At 51.3% G+C, this 23,283-nt stretch overlaps 1 protein-coding gene and 1 long non-coding RNA gene across 11 annotated transcripts; both read left to right on the top strand.

The window, feature by feature from the left end:
• Window positions 1-6,251: 6,251 nt before the first annotated feature.
• ZBP1 (Z-DNA binding protein 1) lies at window positions 6,252-22,735 on the top strand. 10 transcript variants are annotated; one of them, XM_005569430.5, is made up of 8 exons: window positions 6,252-6,437; window positions 10,218-10,442; window positions 11,103-11,171; window positions 11,626-11,799; window positions 13,338-13,505; window positions 14,740-14,943; window positions 16,283-16,501; window positions 21,571-22,735. In XM_005569430.5, exons 1-8 carry the CDS (start codon window positions 6,404-6,406, stop codon window positions 21,738-21,740), a joined length of 1,263 nt encoding a protein of 420 aa, XP_005569487.3. In that variant the 5' UTR covers window positions 6,252-6,403; the 3' UTR covers window positions 21,741-22,735. The 10 variants fall into 10 exon arrangements, with proteins under 10 accessions (XP_005569487.3, XP_045219114.1, XP_065379409.1 ...); XM_045363179.3 differs by lacking the exon at window positions 21,571-22,735 and adding an exon at window positions 19,034-20,753; XM_065523337.2 differs by lacking the exon at window positions 21,571-22,735 and adding an exon at window positions 19,034-20,753 and having other exon boundaries at window positions 6,252-6,480.
• On the top strand, window positions 8,036-9,003 carry LOC141407944 (uncharacterized). Its single transcript, XR_012419571.1, has 3 exons — window positions 8,036-8,186; window positions 8,356-8,524; window positions 8,868-9,003. It is a non-coding gene; the product is annotated as an uncharacterized lncRNA (long non-coding RNA).
• Window positions 22,736-23,283: the final 548 nt, after the last annotated feature.

The raw sequence follows: 23,283 nt of genomic DNA, 5'->3' as shown, positions 1-23,283 counted from the left end.
TTTCCTTGTCTGTGAAATGCAGATTTAATCTTAGTTGCCTACCATATAGTATTGCTATAAGAAGTCAATGAAATGTAAGGCACTGGAAATTGAGTACACAGTAAGCTTCAAATAAATGTAAGTTGCTGTTCGGTTACCAAATGAAAAGAAGTTACACATTAACATGTAAAACCATCTCCCCTTGCCTTGTCTTCTGTCCCACACTCAGCAACACCCAACGCCACCATCAATTCACACCCTGTCCACTATTCTGGGAGGTCAGGGAACCTGTCCCTTGGATGTGTGTCCCTCCATTTCCCCATCTTACTTTTTAGGTGTGAAAGTCTTAGAACATCAGGCCAACAGACATTTCAAGAGCCTCTGAAAATGTTTGTGCCCAAAAATATGGAAGAAAAAAAAACCCACTGCAAAATTAAAATCAATAAATGTTTAATTAAACATCTACAAAACTAACATTATGGCAAGTTCATTAATTGTTCCATTTAGTTCTCATAAAAATTTCATGATACTGCATTATATTTGAAAAGAATTTATAGGTGGTGAAATTTTCCTCATTTTGCAAGAATTCCCAAGAATAATGCTTGGTAAATTGTCACCAATTGTAATTAAGTGAATTTTTTGTAGGCAAATAATTTTGGAAGCAAAATGATTTTTAAAATCTTTTGATTATAATAAAAGTTAAATATGAAGTGGCTGCCTTCCCTCTCCCCCTGCCCACTTCCTGTCACCTGTTCTCCCAGCAACCAGGGCCACCTTTCCAAATCTTCCACTTGCCTTAGATGAAAATCTTCCCCTAGCCCTTCCTTTACATCCTGGGTAAAAATCTCAGTTTTCTACCAGGACTTTCCATGCCCTGGCCATGCCCATTTCCCTGACCTCATATGCACTTGAGAGCAGGTGCTGATTTCCCCCGCTCAGGTCGCCTTTACCAGTCAGTGCTGGAGCCCTAGGACTTGATCTGAGCCACCCTGTTCATCCTAGGACCAGGCAGTGTGGCCTCTTCTGCAGCCAGAGTGGGAAATGGAGGCAGGAATCAGCAAACAGAACTGTTATTGTTAGAATGTCCCCTGCAAAACTCATGTGGAAATTTAATTGCCATTGTGATGGTATTAAAAAGGCAGGACCTTTAAGAAGCGATTAGGTCAGGAGGGCTCTGCCCTCATGAATGGACAAATGCTATTTTTGCCAGTGTAGTTTGGTTATCTTGGGATTTCAGCTCCTTTCCTCTCTGTCTCATATGCTTGTATGCCCTTCTGCCTTCTGTCTTCTGCCTTCCACCATGAGATAATACATCATGAAGTCCCTTGCCAGAGGCTGGTGTCATGCTCTTGGACTTCCCAGCCTCCAGAACCATGAGCCAAATAAAATCCTATTGTTTACAAATTACCTAGGCTGTGACATTCTGTTAGAGCAGCAGAAAACAGACGAAGACAGAGACGTTTCTCCCATGCCCTGCAAGGCCCTGCTTGTGGCCTGATAACAGCAAGGCATGAGAAAGTATTTGGCAAATGATCAGATGAGTGAATAGGATTGCTTTATTACTAGAGAGAGGGACAGCTGAGCATCACAGGGTGATAACATGCCTAGCTCCTGTTTATTGAGCACATACTGTGGTGCCCAATGCTCTACTAGGACCTACAGATACACAATCACATTTAACCTGTGCAACAACCCCACAAGGTAAATACTTCTATGACCCCCTTTACAAAGACATAAACTGAGGCTCAGACAGAGCAGTAACTTGCTCAAGGCACGGAGTTAAAAAGGTGGGTGCCAGGACCAGAACCCCAGGTCTCTTCAGCTCCTATGGACACAGATAAATAACGGAGGTCCCATCAACAGCTCTGCCTTGAAGAACAGAGAACAGGGCCAGGGCAGACTCCTCTAGGGACTGCAATGAAAGCCTGCTTTCCTAGACACATCAGTTTTACTCAGTCTTCATTCCGCCTCTGGAGGATGACTTTGTGACCTTGGGCAATCTTCATTCCCCTCTTCAACCACCCCTGGTCCTCTGACCCTTGTCCCTGACCAAAGACATGTTATTATTCACATTCAGTACCTTTCCACCTCCTCCCTGTGCATGAATTCACAGAGGAAATCTGAAAATAAAATCCAGGCTGCCTGGTAGAAAGGAGACTCGGGTTTTGTCAACACAATGTGCAGTAAAAATATCTCTCTTTTAAAAGAGAGAGAGAAAAATTTAAAGACTCAAGATCAGTAACATGTAATTATCATCTGGTTTGGGCGGAGAGCTCTAATAGTTTCCAGAAAAACACAAGCCATGAACAGGGAGTGCGCCTTCCAAGGCAAAAGGAGATGTGGACTCCAGCAGGCAGTGGTGCCATCTTGGAAGTCTTGCAGCCTTTGAGGCCCTTTCCAGGCAGAGTAAGGAGGCACAGCAACTGCTGAATAAATAAACCCCATGAATGGACACACCTGAAGGTGCAGAGGAGGTATCTTTGCTCCTTCCTTGGGGACACAATGGAGCCTTGAAATGGCAGAGATAGCTAGGTCTCTGCCAATATCTACTGTCCCCCATTTTAAAGTCATAGAATCCCAATTTTAGTTGACAACATGGTGACCCACAATACAGACCATCTTTCCAGGTCTGCCTTGCAGGTAAGAGCCACAAGACTGACCAATGGGGTATTAGTGGAATGTGTGTGCAACTGGCAAGATGTGTGCTTAAAGGGAGATAGCTGCCCTTGTTCCCTTTCCTACTCCCTGCTGGAAGGAATGCAGATGTAATGGCTGGAACTTGAGCAGCCATTGTAAAATGTAAGGCAAACCGGGGAATGAAGGCCACAAATGGCAGACCAACAACGTAGAAGGACCCTGAGTCACCACACTAAACCTGGAATGCCTACAATTGTTACAAGAAAAAGACACAACTCTATTGTTTTAGCCACTGGTATTTAGGCATAAAGATAATCCTTAGGGTCAAACTCAACTTAAACAGCTCTTAAATAGAGAAGAAAAATAAAGGCAATCCAAGTATTTAAAAGTAAGACTCCCATTCAGTGGGGTGACAGGCACACAGCAGATTCCTGGCTTCATCTCCAAATGTCCCACAGAATGCAAAGAAAGGTGGAACCCACCCACGCAAAATGTTTTTTCTTTCTCTTTGTCTATTGCTCCCTTTCGTTTGTCTGGTGTCTAAAGAGATACTGTGGAGATGCATCACATTTTCTAAGTTATGCAAATTTTGTGAGCATATATTAAGTGTCAAAAATGCTTTTTCTTATTATCTCTGTTTTATAGTTAAAGAAACTGCGACTCAGAGAGGTAGCGCCACACAGCTGGGAAGGAGAACCTGCCCTGGAGAAGAGACAAGACAGAATCCTTGTCCAGGGAACTGCCCGAGGCCCTTGGTCTCCGCTGGCACGGTGGTCCCTGCTACAGACTCCTAAGAATGGCTCGGGCCCCAGGGGGCTCCATGTGGCTTCAGGACAGGGCCAGGGGAACAGAAAGGGGTCATCCAAGCACAGTCTGGATGGAGACCAGCCATGAGGGTCACCAGCCTCCACCCCTGCAGCAGAAGTCATCTTCCTAGAAGCAAGGCTGGTACCCAAGACTGAGCTAATATCCCGCAACCAGCGACCTGGGGTCAAGGCCTGAGCTGCAGAGGCCACGGAAGGAAGGGGAGAAGCTAGTATGGGCCCTTGAGAAGGGGGAGAGACGGTTTCCCCACAAGGGAGTGGTGAGCTGTGTCAAGACCAACACTGGGAGGCCAGGCTGGAGGAGCACAAAGAACTGTCTGGAGGCTTCGCAGATAAACAGCTAGAATCTCACTCCTTCCAGAAAAGATGAGTGAAGAAACCACGATGGGTGACTGAAGAGACAGGAAGGGTAAAGGATGATGCAGGACAAGGCAGTGGGAGGGGTGGGCATGTCTTGGAGCCGTGGGCTTGTCTTGTGAGCCGTCAAGTCTGGAGTCCAACCACCTGTTGGGGTAGGAGCTCCTCCCTGCACATTAGAGGGAACCTGAAGCCAAGGTGGGCCCAAACCCAGGTTGGTGAGCGGCGTCACCTGGTGGCCAGTTCGGGCATGGCACCCCAGACACCCAAGGGGCTCAGCCTTGCAGGGCTCAGCAGGAGTCCCTCTTGGAGGACGTCTTCATCGTCTCCCTCAGCACCCCACCTACCCCCCATTTAAAGAGCACTATTGCTATTTCATAGGGTGACACACGCAGTTTTCGCTTTTACATAAAAGGAGAATAAAAGCATCCTGCAGTTTGCTGTTACTGACTTGCCACAGACTTAACCTGGAAGCAGGAAAAGTCACCCAGGAGCATAAAAAATCTCGCCCTTGGGCCCCAGCCCCAGAGGTTGGAGTTGATTAGTCTGGGCCAGCCTGGGCGTTGAGACTTTTTTTTTTTCTTCAAACCCTTAACATGCAGGCAGGGCCGAGGACCTGGGCTCCAGGTGCTCGCTCTGCAAAGACAGATAGCTTCAAGATAAACCTCCAGACCCCTTTCCATTTGTATCTGCTGCTAAGCTGCTCCTTATGCATAAATGGGGTCTGCAAGGAGCGCAGACGTCTCTAGCCCTCCCAGCCCTCTGCAGATGAGACACAGACCCCAAGTCCAGGGACTTTCAGGGCTGAGCTCTCGACCCCATTGGCTACCAAGAGCTGGGAGGCCTTACACACAGCATTCACCTCTGTGGGCCTCAGTTCCCCCTTCTGTGGTCTGGAAGAGAACAGTGGCTCTGAGTTTTTCTGGGGTCACTGGACCTTTTGAGAATGTTGTGTGAGCAATGGGTCCTCTCCCAGAAGCATTCCTGTGAGGGTGACCACGGTGCCCATGACTACGGATGGCTCTGGGGCTCTAGCCCGAGAGCTGAACTGGATTAGCCCCTTAAGTCCTCACCTCGACCCCACGAGCTAGGTCCTTTAAGTCCTTTTACACATGGGGAAACTGAGGCACAGAGGGGTTAAATAATTTGTCCAAGGTCACGCAGCTGGTAAATGGCAGAGCCAGGTTTGGACCCAAACATGCTGATCGCAGGCTTGCATTCCGAACCACTCAGCTGCCGGTTCTCAGATGCTGACCCCAGGCATCTGACTCTGGAATTAATAAGCCAGTTTTATGATGAGGCTGGGAACTCCATGCCATCTGTGCACTAAGGGTGATTCACCAATGACTTCTAGGTGTTACAGATCAGGAAACACAACTGGGGAATGGACAGGACAAGCTCTGCCATGGACTCTGTGTGGACTTGGACAAGTGATCTTGCCTTTCTAGCCTCAGTTTCCCCCCTGAGAAGAAGTCAGAACTGGCCCCTACCCTGTAGATGGGTTGGAGGAGCACTTGCGATTGGAAAGCACATAGTAGGTGTTCATTAAAGACACTCACATGGATACATACAAGAACAATCTCAGGGCACTCACCCACCTAAATGTTCTGCCCCTAGTGTGAGCAAGGGAAATAAACTGGGTAGAAGACAAGAAAAGCCACTGAGAGCTGGGGATGGTGCCTCTGTAGCACCTGTGAGTCCCCGGGGAGGAAGCACCACAGGAACCAGGGGGGCCGGGTGTGGGGGCTCACGCCTGGAATCCCAGCACTGTGGGAGGCCAAGGCAGGCAGATCGCTTGAGCCCAGGAGTTTGAGACCAGCCTGCAACATGATGAAACCCCATCTCTACAGAAAATACAAAAATTTGCCGGGAAGGGTGGTTTAGGCCTGTGGTCCCAGCTACTAAGGAGGCTGAGAGGTGGGCGGATCGCTGGAGTCCGGGAGGTCGAGGCCGCCGTGAGCCATGGTCACGCCACTGCACTCCAGCCTGGATGACAGAAACCCTGCCTCAAAAACAAACAAAAACACAGAAACCGGGAAACCAGCCCCAGCTCCTGACATCATCAGAGTGATGCCACGCCCTGACATCCCCCCTCCAGATGGTGCATGCTCTTTTTTTTTTTTTTTTTTTTTAATTCTCTGATGCTGATTCAGAAAATAAAAATGTGGAGGTCCAGGTGGGCTGTGTCTGGAACTGGGAAGGTGAGGGAAGTCCTCTGTCTCAAAGGCCTCTTCAGAGGATGCTCTGGTCTTGCCAAGTTTACAGCTCCTCCCTGTCAACATCAAGTCAGGGCCCCAACTCTGTCTTGCTCATCCACCCAGCTTCCAATTGTCTTTCTTTCAAAAGACACACAGTGAAGTTTCATTTTCTTTTTCTCCTGAAACCTAATCTGGCCGGGCTGGCTAGGCATCTATTTCCGGACTGTAAGCAGCTGACACCCGCCCGGTGGAAGTTGGCGTCCCTTCCCTTGCGGGTTCAGAGCTGCAAGAAGCACCAGGCTTGGCCACTTAAGCCCCAGCCTTGATCTAGCCCACCCTCTCAAGGCCACAGTGCAGAAGCCTGCACCACCTGCCAAGTCTCCCCGGCTCCTTGCAGCTGCTGTGAGCATGGCCCAGGCTCCTGCTGACCCGGGCAGAGAAGGTACAGTACTCCTTCCTTCCAAGGACCAGCGGTGGCTCCCGGGGTGAGATTTCCACTTCTCTTTCTTCCTGTTGTGCTTGGCCCAGATCATGATGACAATACCGGTATCCTAAAGAATAGTAGACCAACTGGGCATGGTGGCCCACGCCAGTAATCCCAGCACTTTGAGAGGCAAGGTAGGTGGACTGGTTAAGCTCAGGAGTTTGAGACTAGCCTGGCCAACGTGGTGAAACCCCGTCTCTACTAAAAATACAAAAATGAACCAGGCATGGTGGTGCATGCCTGTGATTCCAGCTACTCAGAAGGCTGAGACTGGAGAATCGCTTGAACCCGGGAGGTGGAGGTTGTAGTGAGCTGAGATGGCGCCATTGCACTCCAGCCTGGGTGATAAGAGTAAGACTTCGTCTCAAGAAAAAAAAAAAGAAAAGTAGAAAGCTGTCGTTCGACAGCTGACTATGCCCTGGGCACCTCAAAACAAGCTTCGCAAGCATTTCTCAATGGCCTGCAGGGACAAGTGCCATGTCATTCCCATTTTATAGATAACTGAGGCCCTGAGAGGTGAAATGACACTCTCGGGGTAGCACAGCTGGTGAGCACTGGTGCTAGCGTTTGAACACCCATGTCACAGTCATATCGAGAACAAAGCAGTTTGCTTTGATGAGGTACATGTATGCCCTTGTTCCTTGTTGTTGCATTCTTTCCTCAACTAACATTTCATTCATTTTATTCCTGGAAGAGCTGCAATGAAAGCCAATAGTGTATCAAGCAATTGCTGTTCTCTAGGGTCTCCACGAAGCGCTGTGGACTGTAGGTGAAGTGTGGTTTTGCAGTTTGGGGGATGGGTTTGTTTTGTTTTTAATCCTCACCGCAATCTTTGAAGTAGTTATTATTGTCTCCATTTCACAGAAGGGGAACCTGAAGCCGGGGGGAGGTCACATAGCTAGTAGTTGTCAGGGCTAGGAGCTCAAACCCAGGAAATCAGCCATCAAAATTTTAAAAAACCAACCCAGACTGTGCCCCTGGTGGGCTAATGTCAGGGTGTGGCCAGGAGCCGCGCTGGCCACCGAGTTCCTGTGGTGCTTCCTCTTCGGGGACTCACAGGTGCTGACAGAGGTTCCGGACTCAGCCCTCGCTGGCTTTCCTTGTCTTCCTCCCCAGTTGATTTTCCTTTTGTGACCAAATTGCTGCCTACACCTGCTCCATTTTACAATTTTCCATTTTCAGACATAGGAGCCTGGGACTTAGCGGTCGAGTCTAGCCCAGCACCCGGGCTTGTCCTGCATCCACACCTCTGACCCCCATCTCCTCTTGGATCTGTGGAGCAGAGGTGGTGGCTCCCTAGGGTCAGCCTTCCAGAATCAAAACTCTGCAGCCGGGCACAGTGGCTCACGCCTGTAATCCCAGCATTTTGGGGGGCCAAGTTGGGGGGATCACCTAAGGTCAGGAGTTCGACACCAGCCTGGCCAACAAAGGGAAACCCTGTCTCTACTAAAAATACAAAAATTAGCCGGGTGTAGTGGTGCGTGCCTGTCATCCCAGCTACTTGAGAGGCTGAGGCAGGAGAATTGCTTGAACCCGGTGCGTGTCTGTAATCCCAGCTACTTAAGAGGCTGAGGCAGGAGAACTGCTTGAACCCAGGAGGTGGAGGTTGTGGTGAGCCGAGATCGCGCCACTGCAGCTGCAGACTGGGCAACAAGAGTGAATCTCTGTCTCAACAACAAAAAACTCCGAGAGACAAGGCGAAGCCAGGTGTGAAGTCAGGTGCACGGGGATGCTGCTGGCTGCCGGTGGGGGAGTTTGGTAGGCGCAGGAGTGGGAATTCCCAGGTCTTCTCATTTCTCTTCACCTGCACACGGTAGCCTGTCAGCATTGTAGCCATCAGGGCGAGGCACAAACTGATTTTTCCCTCCCCTACAAGTGCTGCGACCGAAGATCCCTGGGCAACCCTAGAGAATCCTCTGAACAGGAAGAAAGCCCAGATGACAAGGACTGAGTCACTGTCCTGGAAGGGGAACTCGGGTCTTTCCCAGAAGAGCTCTCCCACGCACTGCCCTCGGGTTCCTTGAAGCAGAACCTTCTGGTGACAGGTGGGCCCCCCCCCCACCGTGGCTCTCCCAGGCTGCTGGCTGCAGGTGCTGCCTGTACCCTGTGTCTGCCCCAGCCTCATCTCTGGGCAGTGGCTGGCTTTGATTTTTTAATCATTGTTTGAGCTAATGGTTTTGATTTTTAAGAGCTGCCTCAGGAGGAGCAGGGGCCATTTGGAGAATTCCTCCTTGAATCTCTTGGGGTCCTGCTTAGGGCTCATTAAACTCAGGCCAGGAAACAGCAGCACCTGCCAACTGGCCAAGGAGGAGCTGCCTGGGTCTACTGAGTAAATGTCTGTCCCTAGAGACAGACACTCACTTACTCAGTCCTTTTTTTTTTTTCCAGAGATGGGGTCTTGCTCTGTTGCCCAGGCTGGAGTACAGCGGTGCATTCATAGCTCACTGCAGCTGCAACCTCCTAGACTCAAGCGATCCTCCCATTTCAGCCTCTTGAGCATCTGGAACTACAGGCACGTGCCATCATACCTACCTGATTTTTTTTCTGTTTTTGTAGAGATGGGGGTCTCACTATGTTGCCCAGGCTGGTCTAGAACTCTTGGCCTCTAGGGGTCCTCCAATCTCAGCCTCCTGACATGCTAGGATTACAAGTGTGAGCCACCACTCCTGGTCCCATTCATTCATTCATTCATTCACTCAGTCACTCATACATTCAACTGCCATTTCCTGAGCACGTCCTGTGTGCCCAGCACTGTGCTACATGCTGACGGTACAACAGTGAGCCACGCAAGTACAGCAGGGGACACGAGGGGACCCACACACAAGCAGATCCCAGCCACTCTGGAACACAGGGACAGGCTTCCCCAAGGAAGTGGCATGTGAGGAGGCTGGAGGTTGAGTAGACATCATACAGGTTGGGATGTGGGGGAAGGGTGTTCCTGGCAGCCGGAACAGTGTGTGCAAAGGGGCTGGGGTGAGTGGGGCTAAAGGGAGCACAAACAGGCCAGCACTTGGAGGGAAGTTGGGAGCAGGTGCAGGTCAAGCTGGGTGGTCGGCAGAGCCAGATCTGGAGGGTACCCGACTGGAGCTGGTGGGCCAACCGGGAGCCTATTGCTGCACCCAGGAGATGGTGGTGAGGAAGCGGGTGGTGCCGGCAGAAGAGAGGAGTGGGGCAATTCCAGAAAATCCAAGAATGGCATTTCCAGGGCTCCACGACTGGGCACTGGGGGAAAGGTCTGTTTCTGATGTCTGGTCGGTTTCTGGCTTCGATGGATAGTGGCACCATGGAAGGATGGTGAGCTGAGAAGAGGCGATTGATTCCCAGGGAGGATGGCAATGGGCATCAGGTACACCCAGGCAGGACTTGCCTTTGTGCTCCCAGGTCCCCCTGCCTCCCTCTGGCTCCGTCCTTCTGCCCTCTACTCCTCTCTGCCCTGAGGACACCTGAGAGCTGAGGAACCCCACTGCCCCCTGGCACCCACACCCGGGGAGGGCACAGGCGAGGCGGCACCTCCTCTGGCTGCCAGGCCATTTCTGATCAGCCTGCATGCCTCTCTCTGGGCAGGGGCAGCTGCTCTGCTGCTCTTAGGGGGTATCTGCTGGGGTCTTTGCCCTCTCCTCTGCCCTGGACACCTCTCAAAAAGGGGCCTCACGTGCCTCTTGGAGCCTCCAGCCTGGGCTCATCTGTGGGGACCCGGGAGACTCAGTCCCTATCTCTGTCCCCCGCTCACTCCCCCAGGCCACCTTGAACAGAGGATCCTGCAGGTGCTGACAGAGGCTGGCTCCCCAGTGAAGCTTGCCCAGCTGGTGAAGGAATGCCAAGCACCCAAGAGGGAGCTCAACCAAGTCCTCTACCGAATGCTAAAGGAGCTGAAAGTCTCCCTCACAGCCCCCGCCACCTGGCGCTTGGGCGGGACTGGTCCTGGAGGCGAGGGTCCTGCAGAGCTGGCCCTGTCCAGCCCTGGTAACTGCCACCCTGGGGAGGTGGGTCTGACCAGGCAGGGACCATCCTGGCAATGGACAAGCATAGATTTGAGCCTGGGTTCGAATCTGAGTTCTGCCACTTGGGAGCTCACGGGTTTCATCTCTGTGCCTTGGTTTCTTTTTCTGGTTGATGGAGCTGACAGCAGGGCTGCTTGGTAGGGGTTGCTGAGAGAAGGCCTTGCATCAGGCTCAGCCCAGCCCTGCACACAGAAAGTACTCAGCGGAACACTAACAATTATAACAGAAAATCATCATGATGGAAACAGCAATGACATGATGGTCCTAATCACAGAACACACTCAGTCCCACCAGCCCCCCTTTTCTAGCTTTACAGCCCACAGCCAGAAAGAGCTGCCATTTGTCATGCACTTAAGATTAGCTGGGCACTGTTTCAGGGTTCACCCAGCCCTCACACAACCCCAGGAGGCAAAGGAGGTTGAGCCCCGGAGAAGTAAACCAGCAGGAAGCCGCAGCTGCCAGGGCACAGGCAGGACTTGATGTCAAGTGTGTTTAACTCTGGAGTCTGAGTTTGCAACTACCGGCGTTGCAGCTCACCCTAGGGTGCTGCCCACCTTTGTGGGGTGGAGCCCTGGTGCTGTTTTCTGTCCCCCACCCCTCTGACCCGTCTTTCTTTCTCCAGCCGAGAGGCCCCAGCAATGTGTAGCTACAGTTCCAGAGACCCCTAGCCCTCAGTTCAGCCAACAGCGGGGTAAGTCATTGCATGCCCCTTCAGCTCCCGGGACACAGGATCCCACTCCTCAGGAACCCCAGGCCCTCCTTGAGGGTACGAGATCTCACCAGTGTTCAGGGGCCCTGTCCCACCCACCAGGTGGCTCCCAAACAGTGTTCAGAGCCAAGACCCAGCCCTGACAGCGGGAGAATCTGAATGTCGAGCAGTGATTTCTCCAGTCAGACAATAGCTGACCCTCACCATGCACCCACCATGTGCCAGGCCCAGGGCAGAGCACTGCGTGCACATCCCCCATCCTCAGGGCACCTCTGCGGTGCGTCATCATGACCCCGTTATCGTGGTGCCCATTTTACAGATGAGGAAACCAGGCCTCGAGGGGCTGGGTCCAGGGCCACACAGCTAGAAAGCGGTGGGTGAGGCAGATGCAAATTCTAGGACTCCTCTCTAACCACGTGGCCGTCCTGCCTCCCAGAGGAAGACATCTACAGGTTTCTCAAAGACAATGGTCCCCAGAGGGCCCTGGTCATCGCCCAGGCACTGGGAATGAGGACAGCAAAAGATGTGAACCCAGACTTGTACAGGATGAAGAGCAGGCACCTTCTGGACGTGGATGAGCAGTCCAAAGTGTGGACGATTTACCGCCCAGGTAGGCCCCCAGCTGCCTGCACCTGGGCTGCAGAGGGAAACCATGACACTAGCGCTTGGTCTTTGCTGGGTGCTCTGCTGAGAAGCTCACCAGAAACTGCCAGAAGCTTCTGGAGGTCCCACTGACAGTTCACTGCAAGGGCTTCCAGGAGGAAGGGGTGTGCTGGCAGGATTAACCAGGAACAGCTTCCTGGAGTCGTGGCCCAAGGGCTGCAGTTGCAGAAGGCCAGCGAATGGGATGGAGGTGGCCCATTCCCAATGTTCTCAGCTCTGAGGTGCAGGTATCAGTCTGGGTTTGGGAATAGTTTTCTTTGAGCACTTTGCCCAAGTTGGGGTTTTAAAGTTGGCAGAAGAGAAGGCAAGACTAGGCTCAGACCCCTACTGGGTGGAGCCCCAGGGTCGTCTTCCCTGTGAGATCTAATAGGCGCAGGGCCAAGATCCAACAGGCCCATGGCACTCTTAGGGGTCCTTGAAAATGTTTTAATTTTAATTTCATTTAAAATCAGAAGAAATGAATACTATAATAATAATGAATATCTAAAAATGGACCAGGCGTGGTCGCTCATGCCGGTAATCCTAGCACTTTGGGAGGCTGAGGCAGGCGGATCACCTGAGGTCAGCCTGGCCAACATGGCAACCCCCTGTCTCTACTAAAAATACAAAAATTAGCCAGGCCTGGTGGCCGGCGCCTGTAATCCCAGCTACTCGGGAGGCTGAGGTAGGAGAATAGCTTGAACCTGGGAGGCAGAGGTTGCAGTGAGCTGAGATCACACCACTGCACTCCAGCCTGGGCAACAAAAGTGAAACTCTGTCTCAAAAGAAAATTAAATTAAATTAAATTTAATTTAAAAATCCGGCCTGGGTTATCCTTGACATACAATGTAATTTAAATATTTGTGTATGGGGGAAGGGCCCACAAAGGCACAGGAGCCGAGACCCCAGAGGGTGGTGATGGGCCCCACACAGTCTGGGCAGGTGCCTGCCTCGACCGCCATAGGGCGACTCTGCTACTCACGATGGGTGTCCGAGGGGGTCTCAGCATCCTAGGGCTGCTATAAGGAAGGAATAATGCATGACAGTCACCAGATTTTAAACACGAGTGACAAATTCAAATATCTAAAATGTCATGGGTGCGAAGCACAACTGATCTGTCCAATGGGCTGCTGTCTCTCGGCCACTACTCAAGGGAGAAGGGCAATGGTGCAGGTGCTCGGGGGTCCGGGCTGTGGCTGCCCCCCAGGGAGAGCAGTGTGGGGCCCCTGCAGTCCTCCCAGCCAGCAATCATGGCGGCCCAGCCATGGGGGCAGCAAAGGACACAGGTAGGGTGACTCACAGGGCTATTTTCAAGCGAGGCTCCCTCTGAGGTACCTGGGGTGTCTGTTAAACACTCAGCTCTGGCCTCCCACTTGGCCCTACTGACTCGGAACGCCCAGGGTATTTTAACAAGCTCCCCAGGAGAATTTGGTGCTGCCCACTGGTATTGGGAACCCCTGACCCATAGAGAGGGGCGAAGGGATAGAGTTGAATATTATTTTGCAGAAGGTTCTGGAAGAAGAGCAGAGTCGGCCTCAATTATTTACCAGCACAATCCAATCAACATGATCTGCCAGAATGGACCGAATGGCCGGATTTCCATTGCAAACTCCGAAGCCATCCAGATTGGACACGGGAACATCATTACAAGACACACAGCCTCCAGGGAGGATGGTGAGTTACCCGAGAGAGCCCGGGGAGGGGACCTCGGTGGGAGGCCACCTGATCCACTGGGTGGGGGCAAAGGGTAGGGATGGGGAATGGGGGAATTCAGCCCTCCAAGGGGAAAGGGTTGCTTCCAGATCCCCACAGTCCACCTTTGTGGCCGTCCTGAGAATGAGGACGCCCGGATCAAAGCTCTCCTGATTTCCCTGTATTCTGATACCTTCTACGTCATTTTAAAATTTAATTTTATTTTTATTTTTTAATAAAATTTTAAAATTAAGATGGGGTAGCTCTGTGTTGCACCTGACCTTGTGCCTCATTTTCAATGGGGTCCGGTGTTTTTCATGAGAAACGACTCAATTTCCTCTCCCTCCGGGGAATGCCACAGGGGAGGTGATCATAGCACAGTATTTGTTCTGAGACACGCAACTTTCCCCCACATTTTAACAGGCTGGAAACTGGGGTGCATCTCACCACCTGTGCCATCCTGGTTTGGATGAAATGCGGTGTTGCACTTTGAGCCCTTACCCTGTGCTGGGCACTGTGGCAAGAGGGAACAGAGCCACCTGTCAGCCCAGCCTTGTCACCTGTGAGTGACAGCTTCAGCCCCAAAGTCGGGACACTCCCTGTAACCTTGGGAGAACCTTTCCCCTCTGTCAGCCTCAGTTTCCCCAATTGTGAAACTAGGAACTTTGTTCTAGAATCTAGATCATAGTTTCCCCAGCTTTAATCCTCTGAGCCCCACATTCCCGATTCTGGCCATACTCATGTCTGATTATTTAATTAATGTTGAGTAGTGCACATTTTTAAAATTTTATTTTAAAACAATTTTATAGTATTATTTTAAATGAAAACCATTAAAATCACCATAAAAATAAATTGTCCCTGGCAGTTAAAACACTGCAGGAGGCTCTGAGCCTTTGGTGTTAGCACCAAAGGAGACTTTGTCTCTATGAGATCAGAAGGCTCGGGAATGACAGAATCAGAACGAGGAGCTCATTGTTTGGGTTTGTGAGTGTCCCTGCAACATCCAGGCACCAGCCCCAGTCCTGAGAACCCAGGGAGCCCCAAAATGAGCTATTCTGCCAGGTACTCTTGCTGTCTAAGCCAGAGCCTGAAGTCTTTGGCCCCCAGTTTGATGGTGTCTAGGAAGAATTCAGAGGACAGGACTGTGGGTGGTGGTGAGGAGGGGGAAGAAGCCTGCAGTAATCTCTGGTGAGGCTGTGCCACTGTCCCCTGCCAGGTTCTACTGGTCCCCGCCACCTCCCTTCAATGGCACCAGGTCATTCCTCAACTCAGGGGACCCTGAATGATCCCTGGGGGCCCCAGGACATCCACATGGAGCGGTCCATGCTCAGACGGGTGCAGCTGGGACACAGCAATGAGATGAGGCTTCACGGCGTGCTGTCCGAGGGCCCTGCCCACAGCCCCCCTGGCAGCCCTCCAGGTAACTGGGGATCTAGAGGCCAGACCCACCCCTGTCACCCCGTGGGTCCTCACTGGAAGGAACTGGAGCCAGAATCTTTGTGGGCAGAGAAGCATGATGGGAAATTCCTTTCCTTCCACCAGGCAGCTGAACCAGAGCAGAGCAGGTGGGGTTTTTAAAGCTAGCACTCTAGGCTGGACACAGTGGCTCCCACCTGTAATCTTAGCACTTTGGGAAGCCAAAGTGGGTGGATCACCTGAGGTGAGGAGTTCGAGACCAACCTGACCAATATGGTGAAACCATGTCTCTACCAAAAATACCAAAAAAAAAAAAAAAAAAAAAAAGTACTGGGCATGGTGACATGTGCCTGCAATCCCAGCCACTCAGAAGGCTGAGGTAGGAGTATTGCTTCAACCTGGGAGGCAGAGGTTGCAGTGAACGGAGATCGCACCACTGCACTCCAGTCTGAGTGACAGAGTGAGACTCCATCTCAATAAATAAATAAATAAAATAAAGCTAGCCCTCTGGATCCCCATCCCCTACAACCCACTGCAGGAAACCTCAGTTTCCCCATTTGTAAAATGGGCAGAGAAGCAGAGGCTGGGCCAGCTGGAGTAGGGTGATGGTTTGATACTGGAATGGTGTTTAGGGAGGTTGGAAGACAGGTGCCCTACTAGGTGCTGTGGCTGCAGTGACCAGAGGGCCCCGGGCAAAGGCCTCCCCCGCAGTGGGAATGCAGAGATGGGCTGGGGGAGAAGAACCAGCAGGGAAGCCAGAGAGGGAGGAGGAAAGCAGAGGCCCCGGGAAAGGAGTCACCAGAGAGCGGCCAGGCTGGCGAGCCCAGGGAAGCATCTGTGGGGTTCAGCGAGAGGGGTCGTGGTGACCTTGCGGGGGTGGTTTCTGGGAACCAGGGAGCAGAAGGGGTCTGGGGAGTGGAGGAGGTGAGACTCAGTGTGGATGGTTCTTCAGAAGTTTGGGTGGGAAAGGGCAGAGCCAGATGACAGGGGCTGGGGCCAGGCTGGGAGCCCCCATAAGATTTCAACCAAAAGTGGGGGCCAGTGTTCCAGTGCAGTGGGAAGCAGGCAGCAGAGGAGAGAGGAGCTGAATCCCAGAAGACACTGGCGTCCAGATCAGCTGGGCAGGATCAGTGGGGCAGACCCACCAGCTGGTGGAAAGACGCTTCCCAGGCAGCCCAACAGCACGTGTGGAGGTGTGGTGGGCAGGCACAGGCTGTGCGCCTGGGATGGTGTGGGCCGCTGGTGGGAGGTCTGGGGAGGAGGGTGAGTCAGTCTGGGGGTCAGGGCTCCGGGCCACTATCCAGCTGCTCCTGGCTCCAGGCCTGTCTCCCTTTGACCCACAGTCTCTGCCACTGCTGCCGGCCCAGAAGCTTTGTTTGAAGCAAGAATGCCCAGTCCAAGAACTCACCCCAAGGGGGATGCCGCCCAGAGAATCTACATGAAATCATGCTTTCTCGAGGATGCCACCATCGGCAACAGCAACAAAATGTCTATCAGCCCAGGGGTGGCTGGCCCAGGAGGAGTCGCAGGGTCTGGAGACAGGCAGCCAAGGGAGGACGCAGGTGAGCTGGGGTACCGAGTGGACCCCTGTGTGTTCTCTTTCTCTCCCCACCTTCCACTCATTCATTCATTCATTCTCATCAATCATTTGCTAATCTCTGGTTTCCCAGAGTCTGGAGGCAATGCTCACCCATAGCGAGGAGCAGCAGCTCTACAGTCAGAGCTCGAGGCTCCGTCCGCCTAGTGGAGGGGCCCACCCAAGTCACTTCACCCGGGAGCCTCTGTCTCCTTAGCTGGAAAGTGGGATGGTAAGAATAGCCTGAAGCAACCCCTACAGTGGTTGCAAGGCTGAGATAAAATCTGAAGGCAGAGCTCAGCCCTGCACCAGCCCTGCCAGCATTCAGGAGATAGGAGTGTTATTGCTGTCATGATTGTTTTGGGCCCAGAAAGGTGCTGGGTTGCCATGCAAATAAGGTTCTGCATCAGGGCACAGGCTGACTTGCCGCAGCGGAGACGCCACACATGGTGGCCCCGCCTGCTCGAAGCCCAGGTCTCATGTCTGGGTGAGGGTAGCAGACCAGGGATTCTTTTCCCTCAGGGATGAGTTGTCCCTGGGGCTCTATCCTCATCTGTGGGGTTGAACTTGGCACCAGCAAGCAGAGGGGCAAGACAGGTACAGAGAGCCGCTGTTGTCTTTGACCAAGCCCACCCACCGCATCTGCGCTGTTCCGAGGGCCAGCACTTAGCCACGGGGGATCTGGGAAGTGCCGCCTGTGTCGAGGCAGCCTAAGCTCAGCAGAGACTGAGGGGAGGGGCTCCACTGCCAACAGGAAGAGGGGAGAGGGGACACCAGCGCGGTTCACCTTCCCAGCCACAGTTCTGCCCCTGGAAGCTGCACAGGCTGGTTGCAGAGCCCGAGGATCCCAACTCTGCAGAAGGGAGCTCGGGGCCTGGGGTAGGGGCAGCTGGAGAGTAGGGCAGGTCCATACAAGGTGGATCCATACAGGGCAGGTGTACCTGGTGGGTGGAACAGTGTGGACAATGGCCTGGAGGTGAGGACACGACAGTACAGGAACCCACAGGGGTCTGAGGGTGACCTGAGTGTGGAGAGCAGAGCCAGGGTCTAGCTCCAGGCGGCAGTTGATGCTAAGGCAACTGGGAGCCATGGGGGCCTTAAGCAGGAGAGGGGCAGGATGAGATTTATGCCTCCCATATGAAGAAAGAATTAGGAGGATTTGCACTCCTACCCTTTTGGGATCTGGAATAAGGGGTCACACCCAATCCCACCAGTGGGTAGAAAACGTGGATTCACAGAATCTGGAGGATTGGCCAGCATCCACCTTCCAGTGCCTGAAGGCCCAGGGGACGCATGTCCTGGAAGTCCAGAGGGTCTCCTCACCCCAAGGGCCATGTCCTTGCTGTCCCGGCACACTGAGGAGACCCTGGCCCCACGTGCCTTGCCTTCAAACTCTCCCTCCAGGACCCCTGGGAGCCCCATGTGACACCTGCGGAACGGGGGCCAGGAGCACAGGCCAGGAGCACAGGCCATGAGCATCTGGGAGCACGGACTCCCTTCCAGCAGCAAAGGGAGTCTCAGAAACCTCCAAGGCCACTGGGCACCCCCAGGAGGGCGTGTGCCACCAGTCCTCCATCCCCCACCTGGCTTAGGACCCCACAGCACAGGCCGTCTGCAGAACCCTGTGGGTCTCAAGCCAGACCACTGAAGACTCCTTTTTCTGGAAAGAACACAGCTCTGTGTTGTTAAAAAATGACCACACGCCCAAATTTGTCCTGCCACATCCTGACATTCTTCTCTGAGGTTCCAGCAGAGGAGCTGATGACATTCTTACCCCTTGTCCTGACCCACCCACCTCTCTTTGTCGCCAAGAGACATCTATAGGCATAGCTCAGAGATATTATGGGTCAGCTCCAGACCACCCCAATAAAGCAAGTCATGCAAATGTTTGATTTCCCAGTGCACATACAAGTTATAGTCACACGAGGCTGTAGTCTATTAGGTATGCACTCAATCACATTGTATCTAAAAAACAATGTATATACCTTAATGTGAAAATACCTTATTGCTAAAAGTGCTAAACATCATCTGTCTTCTGCCAGTCATCTTCTCTATGCTGGTGGAGGTCTTGCCTCGATGTTGATGGCTGCTGACTGATCAGGGTGGCAGTTACTGAAGGTTGAGGCAGCTGTGGCAATTTCTTAAAATGAAGTCCAACAATGAAGTCCGCTGCAGCAATGGACTCTCCCTTTCACGAAAGCTTTCTCTGTAGCATGCAATGCTGTTTGATGGCATTTTACTCATACTAGAACTTCTTTCAAAATTGGAACCAAGCCCAACCCTGCTGCTGCTTTACCAACTAGGTTTATATAACAGTCTAAATCCTTTGTTGTCATTTCAACAATGTTCGCAGTATCTTCACCAGGAATAGATTCCATCTCAAGAAACCACTTTCTTTGCTCATCCGTAAGAAGCAACTCATCTGTTCAAGCTTTCTCATGAGATTGCGGCAATTCGGTCCCATCTTCATATTCCATTTCTAATTCGAGTTTTCCTCCTATTTCCACCACATCTGCAGTTGCTGTCTTCACTGAAGTCTTGAACCCCTCAAAGTCATTCATGAAAGTTGGAATCAACTTCTTCCAGACTCCTGTGAATGTTGATATTTTGACCTTCTCCCGTGAATCACAAGTGTTCTTAATGGCATTTAGATTGATGATTTTTTCCAGACAATTTTCAATTTACTTTGCCCAGATCCATCTGAGGAATCACTCTGTATTGCACTTATGCCTTTGTAAAATGTATTTATTGAAGAATAAGAAGTGAATGTTGAAGTTACTCCTTAATCCGTGGGCTGCAGAATGGATGCTGTGCTAGCAGGCATGAAAACAACATTAACTCTTTTTTACATCTCCATCAGAGCCCTTGGATGAACAGGTGCATTGTCAATGAGCAGGAAAAAAACAAAAAAAAAAAACAAAAAAAAACCTTTTTTTTTTTTGGCCTTTAGCCCAGGATCCTGAACACCCAGCTCCTGTGGTATGGACGATGAGCAGTAAAATGTTCAAAGGAATATTTTTTCTGAGCAGTAAGTCTCAATGCTAGGCTTAAAATATTCAGTAAACCATGCTATAAACAGAGGTGCTGTCATCTAGCTTTGTTGCTTCATTCACAGAACACAGGCAGAGTCGATTTAGCATCGTTCTTAAGGGCCCTAGAATTTCCAAAATGGTAACTGAGGAAAGGCTTCAGCTGAAAGTCACCAGCTGCATTAGTCCCCAACAAGAGAGCCTGCCCCTTTGAAGCTTTGAAGTCAGGCATTGACATCTCCTCTCAAGCTATGAAAGTTCTAGATGATATCTTTTCTCAATAGAAGGCTGTTTCGTCTACATTGAGAACCTGCTCTGTCATGCAGTCGTGCTCATCAATGATCTTAGCTAGAGCTTCCGGGTAACCTGCTGCAGCTTCTCCATTAGCACGTGCTGCCTCACCTTGTACTTTCACGTTATGGGGATGGCTTCTTTCCTTAAACCTCATGAACCAACCTCTGCTTACTTCCAACTTTTCTTCTGCAGCTTCCTCACTTCTCTCAGACTTTAGAATTGAATAGAGCAAGGGCCTTGCCCTGGATGAGGTATAGGCTTCAGAGACTATTGTGGCTGGTCAATCCTCCATCCAGACCACTAAAACTTTCTCCACACCAGCTGCAAGGCTGGTTCACTTTCTCATCACTCATGTGTTTGCTGAAGTAGCACTTTTAATGTCCTTCAAGAACTTTTCCTCTGCCTTCACAATTTGATTAACTTTTGACCTAGCTTTCAACTTGTCTTAGCTTTGGACCTGCCTCTCTCACCAAGCTTAATCATTTCTAGCTTTTGATTTAAAGTGAGAAACATGCAACTCTTCCTTTCACTTTAGCACATAGACGCCATTTGGGGTTCTTTTTTATTTTTATTTTATTGAGATGGAGTTTCACTCTTGTTGTCTAGGCTGGAGTGCAATGGCGCAATCTTGGCTTACTGCAACCTCCACCTCCCAGGTTCAAGCGATTCTTTTACCTCAGCCTCCTGGGTAGCTGAGATTACAGGCCTGCACCACCACACCCGGCTAATTTTGTATTTTTAGTAGAGACAAGTTTCTTCATGTTGGTCAGGCTGGTCTCGAACTCCCAACCTCAGGTGATTCGCCCGCCTCGGCCTCCCAAAGTGTTGGGATTCCAGGCATGAGCCATGGCACCTGGCCCATTGTAGGGTTATGAATTTTCCTAATTGCAATATTGTTGCGTCTCACGGAATAGGGAGGCCTGAGGAGAGGGAGAGAGAGGAGGAGACGGCTGAGCAGTGACAGGTCAGAACACATAGATTTATTAATTAACTTCATCATCTTATACAGGTGATATTTGTGGCACCCCAAAGCAAAGCAATTACAATAACAACATCAAAGACCACCAATCACAGACCACCATAACACATATAATCAAAATGAAAAAGTGTGAAATATTTTGAGGATTACCAAAATACGACACAGAGACAGGAAGTGAGCATATGCTGCTGGAAAAATTGGCACTGATAGACTCGCTCCATGCAGGGTGCCACAGACCTTCAACTCGTGAAAAACAAATGCAATATCTATGCAGTGTAATAAACCAAAGTACAACAAGGCAAAGTGCGATAAAATGAGGTCTGCCTGTCACTTCCTCCTTGAGTGGCAGGCAGGACCTTATCCTGAGAGGTGTAAGGCCTGGAATGTTTTTGTTTTGTTTTGTTTTGTTTTGTTTTGTTTGAGGAAATTGCTGATCAGAGACTGTCAGTGCAGGGCATGGAGAGCCATCCTTTGGGGCCCCTGGGAGGACTGGGAGAGCCCTGGGATGGGGGCTTTCTGGTATCATTTCTGCTCCTCCATTTCACTGCTGTGAAACTAGGACAGGACTGGCTACATGATCTGGGGGCCCAATGCACAGTGAAAAGGTGGGGCTCCCTGTTCAAGACTTAGTACAAATCTAGACAGTAACAACAAAGGCTCAAGCTGAGCTTGAGATCCTTCCAAGAGTGGGTCCCTGTGGAAACGCCCAGGCCACGTGCCCATGAAGCTGACCCCCCATCTTCTCTTCCCCAGGTCCTCATCCCACAGACACACAATCCAGAAGTCACTTTCCTCAAGACATTGGTCAGCCCATCACTCGAAACTCCTCGAAGCTCACCCCCAAGCTGGAAGCTATGACTCTTGGAAACAGGAGTCACAAAGCTGCAGAAGGCAGCGACTATGTGGATGAAGCCTCACACTAGGGGAGCTGGTGGGGAGGTGGGATTTCGTGCACAGCCTCACGTGGGGCTTGGACACGTGGGGGTGGGTGCATGCTAGGGACACTAGCCTGCTGCTCTCTGCATTCCTTAAGTGTCTTGTTTGTCCTGCTTGCTTCCAGACATAACCTGCATGAGTCAGTTTTGGGGGATGGACCTGGCGTGGGGATGAGTTTGGGCCAGGTCTTTTGATGGCCAGGAGCAGATGACAGGGAGTTGCTTTGGGGAACCCTTGGTGTGCCAAGAGGAGGTGGGTAGATGGGAGTGGGGCTCGGTAGCCTAGCCTGGCCCAGGCCTCTCTCTCCATTCTTTCCTGGGCTCGGGGCACCTGCCTTGAGTTACCTTCCATCATGGCTACTTGCTGTGGTTTGAATGTTTGAGTCCCAACAAAATTCATATCAACACATAATCCCAACTGGGCGCAGTGGCTCACGACTGTAATCCCAGCACTTTGGGAGGCTGAGGTAGGTGGATCACTTGAGCTCAGGAGTTCAAGACCAGCCTGGGTAACATGGTGAAACCCTGTCTCTACCAAAAATACAAAAACATAGCCAGGCATGGTGGTGCGTTTCTGTGGTCCCAGCTGCTCCAGAGGCCGGGGAGGCCGAGCTCAGGAGGCAGAGGTTGCAGTGTGCTGAGACAGCGCCACTGCACTCACTCCAGCCTTGGTGACAGAGTGAGACTCCATCTCAAAACAAAAAACAAAAAAAAAACCTTAATCCCCAGTGCAGTGGTATGAAGAGGTGTGACCTTTTGGAGGGGATGGAGTCAAGAGGGCGAGTGGGATTAGCGCTCTCATGAAAGGGTTTGAGGGGGTCTGTTAGTCCCGCTTGCCTGTCCGCCATGTGAGGATGCAGTAACAAAGTGCCATCGTTAAAGCCGAGACCAACCCCTCGTCAGACACTGACTCTGCTGGAACCTTGATCTTGGCCTTCCCAGACCCTGAAACTGTAAGCAATAAATTTCTGTTTATAAATTGCCCGGGGTGAGGCATTTTATTATAGCAGCCTGAGCCAATTGAAACACTGCCCCACTCTCTTCTCACTTGAGGTCTGACTTCCTCAAGGCCCATCGTGGCCACCTGACCTCCTTATCACCCGACCTTTCTAGAATCTTCTCTCCTCAGCCTTGATCTCTCAGGAATTTTCAGCTGAACTCCCAAACTGAAAATTCTTTCCCACCCCCACCCCTGGTCCCCAGGCACTGCTGGAAGTCATTGGCTGACCCATGGGTCAGGTGACTTCTTCTAGCCAATCAGCAGAGAGTGCTTGTGGATTAGCCCATTTTGACGCTGCTGATAAAGATATACCCAAGACGGGGTAATTTATAAGGAAAAAGAAGTTTAATAGACTCACAGTTCCACATGACTGGGGAGGCCTCACAATCAAGGTGGAAGGCAAAAGGCACATCTTACATGGCAGCAGACAAGATAGAGAATGAGAACCAAGTGAAAGGGGTTTCCCTTATCAAACCGTAAGATCTCATGAGACTGACTTCACTACCACCGGAACAGTATGATGGAAACCAT

This window comes from Macaca fascicularis, chromosome 10 (assembly GCF_037993035.2).
Source record: "Macaca fascicularis isolate 582-1 chromosome 10, T2T-MFA8v1.1".
Taxonomy (NCBI): domain Eukaryota; kingdom Metazoa; phylum Chordata; class Mammalia; order Primates; family Cercopithecidae; genus Macaca; species Macaca fascicularis.
This window is presented reverse-complemented; position numbering and strand designations above follow the sequence as displayed.

What these genes read in the sequence shown, in the direction of transcription:
- ZBP1 (XM_045363179.3), top strand. Translation starts at nt 6,404, where the DNA reads ATGGCCCAGGCTCCTGCTGACCCGGGCAGAGAAG. An exon ending in GTGGACGATTTACCGCCCAG is followed by an intron (nt 11,800 to 13,337) that starts GTAGGCCCCCAG and finishes ATTATTTTGCAG; the next exon opens with AAGGTTCTGGAAGAAGAGCA. An exon ending in GCAGCCAAGGGAGGACGCAG is followed by an intron (nt 16,502 to 19,033) that starts GTGAGCTGGGGT and finishes CCACATCTGCAG; the next exon opens with TTGCTGTCTTCACTGAAGTC.